The sequence below is a fragment of the Metarhizium robertsii genome (assembly GCF_000187425.2).
Source record: "Metarhizium robertsii ARSEF 23 chromosome Unknown MAA_Scf_7, whole genome shotgun sequence".
NCBI classification, from domain to species: Eukaryota; Fungi; Ascomycota; class Sordariomycetes; order Hypocreales; family Clavicipitaceae; genus Metarhizium; species Metarhizium robertsii.
This window is the reverse complement of record NW_011942215.1, coordinates 269,212-270,888: the sequence shown is the minus strand read 5'-3', so window position 1 is coordinate 270,888 and position 1,677 is coordinate 269,212. Positions and strand designations below refer to the sequence as shown.

Below are 1,677 nucleotides of genomic sequence, written 5' to 3'. Positions count from 1 at the left end.
GAAGAAGAAGAAGAAGAAGCTCTTTATCATGAGCTCACGCGACGAGCCCGGAATCCAGCGACTGGGCAAATCGCTTGGATCGTACTGGAAATCTGACAAAGCCATCAACGACGTTACGAATGCAGCAACATACCTTTCAGATGTAGCATATACGCTTGCAACTCGACGGTCTTTATTTGATTATAGATCTTTCGTAGTTGCTGAATCAACGGAAGAGCTTGTGCAAGGTTTGGAGGGACCATTGCCCCGGTTCAAGCGCTCAACCAAGCAGAATCGAGTCGCGTTCGTATTCACTGGACAAGGTGCTCAGTGGGCGGGCATGGGACGACAGTTGATCGAATTTCCCACTTTTGCGGCGAGCGTCGCGAGAAGCAAAGCTTGTCTGGAGTCATTGCGCTGCCCCTTCGATGTGGAAACTGAGATACAACAGACAGAGGGAAGCAAGATTGAGAGCTCAGAATACAGTCAGCCGATATGCACCGTCGTTCAAATCGCCTTGGTCGATTTGCTCCGCGAGTGGGATATTAGACCGAAGGCCGTCGTTGGACATTCGAGCGGTGAAATTGCTAAGTGCTGAAATGTCAGAGTTCTACGCTGTGTAAGAGCCTAATATTATTATAACTTGATAGCTGCTGCATATGCAGCCGAAATACTGTCTCACGAGGACGCTGTCAAGGTCGCTTTTATCCGAGGCGTCTACTCAGGCATGGTCTCTCGAGGTCCCAAAGCCGGCGCCATGTTGGCGGCTGGCATATCGGAGGAAGAAGCCGAAGCATACTTGGCTACCATGCCCTCTGAAACTGTTGTTACGGCTTGTGTCAATAGCCCGAAGAGCGTTACGCTCTCGGGAGACGCCGAATTTGTTGATATTCTTGAGCAGAGCATCGCCAAAGATGGTAATTTCGCACGAAAGCTTCGCGTTGTGCCGGCATACCACTCTCCTCATATGCGAATGGTTGCAGATGATTGTCTGCGCGCCATGGTTGAGGCTGGTGTTGGAGGCGCGAACCAGGAAGCAAAGATTCCCATGTTCTATTCATTGATCCCATTGAGGTTGGCAAGTCGTATTGGATCAGAAACATGTGCGGCACAGTACGATTTTCGGAAGCCGTCTCCAGTCAACCTTCTCGTTGGGTCGTCAGGGCGCCGTGCTGGACGCAAAGCAACCGTAAAGTGGGATGCACTCCTTGAAGTTGGGCCTCACGCTGCTTTAAAGGCCCCGTTGGTGCAGATAATGGAAAGCATCGACGCAAAGCTGCCTTCAGAGCTTCTTTATACTTCTTTGCTGGTTCGAAAAGAAGATGCTGTCACGACTGCTCTCAAGGCAGTGGGAAGCCTGTGGGCCACTGGCATTCCAATTTTGCTTGCCAAGGTCAATCGGGAACAAGACTTGGTGGAATCTCCTCAAGTTGTGGTTGATCTGCCATCTTATGCTTGGAATCATGAAAGAGTGTACTGGCACGAGACACCAGCAACGAAGGTCTCGCCAAGTACAACCCACGCCGCCTTTGTCAGGCACAGCGCTTGAACTCGCAACGCTTCAATGTTTACTCCTTCACGTCATGCCCTTCCCTGAAACAACAGAGGTCTAATCGCTGTGAATATGAATGGTTTCGACGAGATAGCCGAAAAAGCGGGCGATGCCCAATGGGACAAGTGGAAGGATAAAATTCTTGG

At 50.6% G+C, this 1,677-nt stretch overlaps 1 protein-coding gene across 1 annotated transcript; it reads left to right on the top strand.

Moving 5' to 3' along the window:
- Positions 1-28: 28 nt before the first annotated feature.
- MAA_11387 (C2H2 type zinc finger containing protein) lies at positions 29-1,528 on the top strand (the record flags this gene model as incomplete). The annotated part of the gene is made up of 2 exons (XM_011413381.1): positions 29-557; positions 630-1,528. The coding sequence occupies 2 exons, from the start codon at positions 29-31 to the stop codon at positions 1,526-1,528; spliced, it is 1,428 nt and encodes a 475-aa protein (XP_011411683.1).
- Between the last annotated feature and the right edge of the window lie 149 nt (positions 1,529-1,677).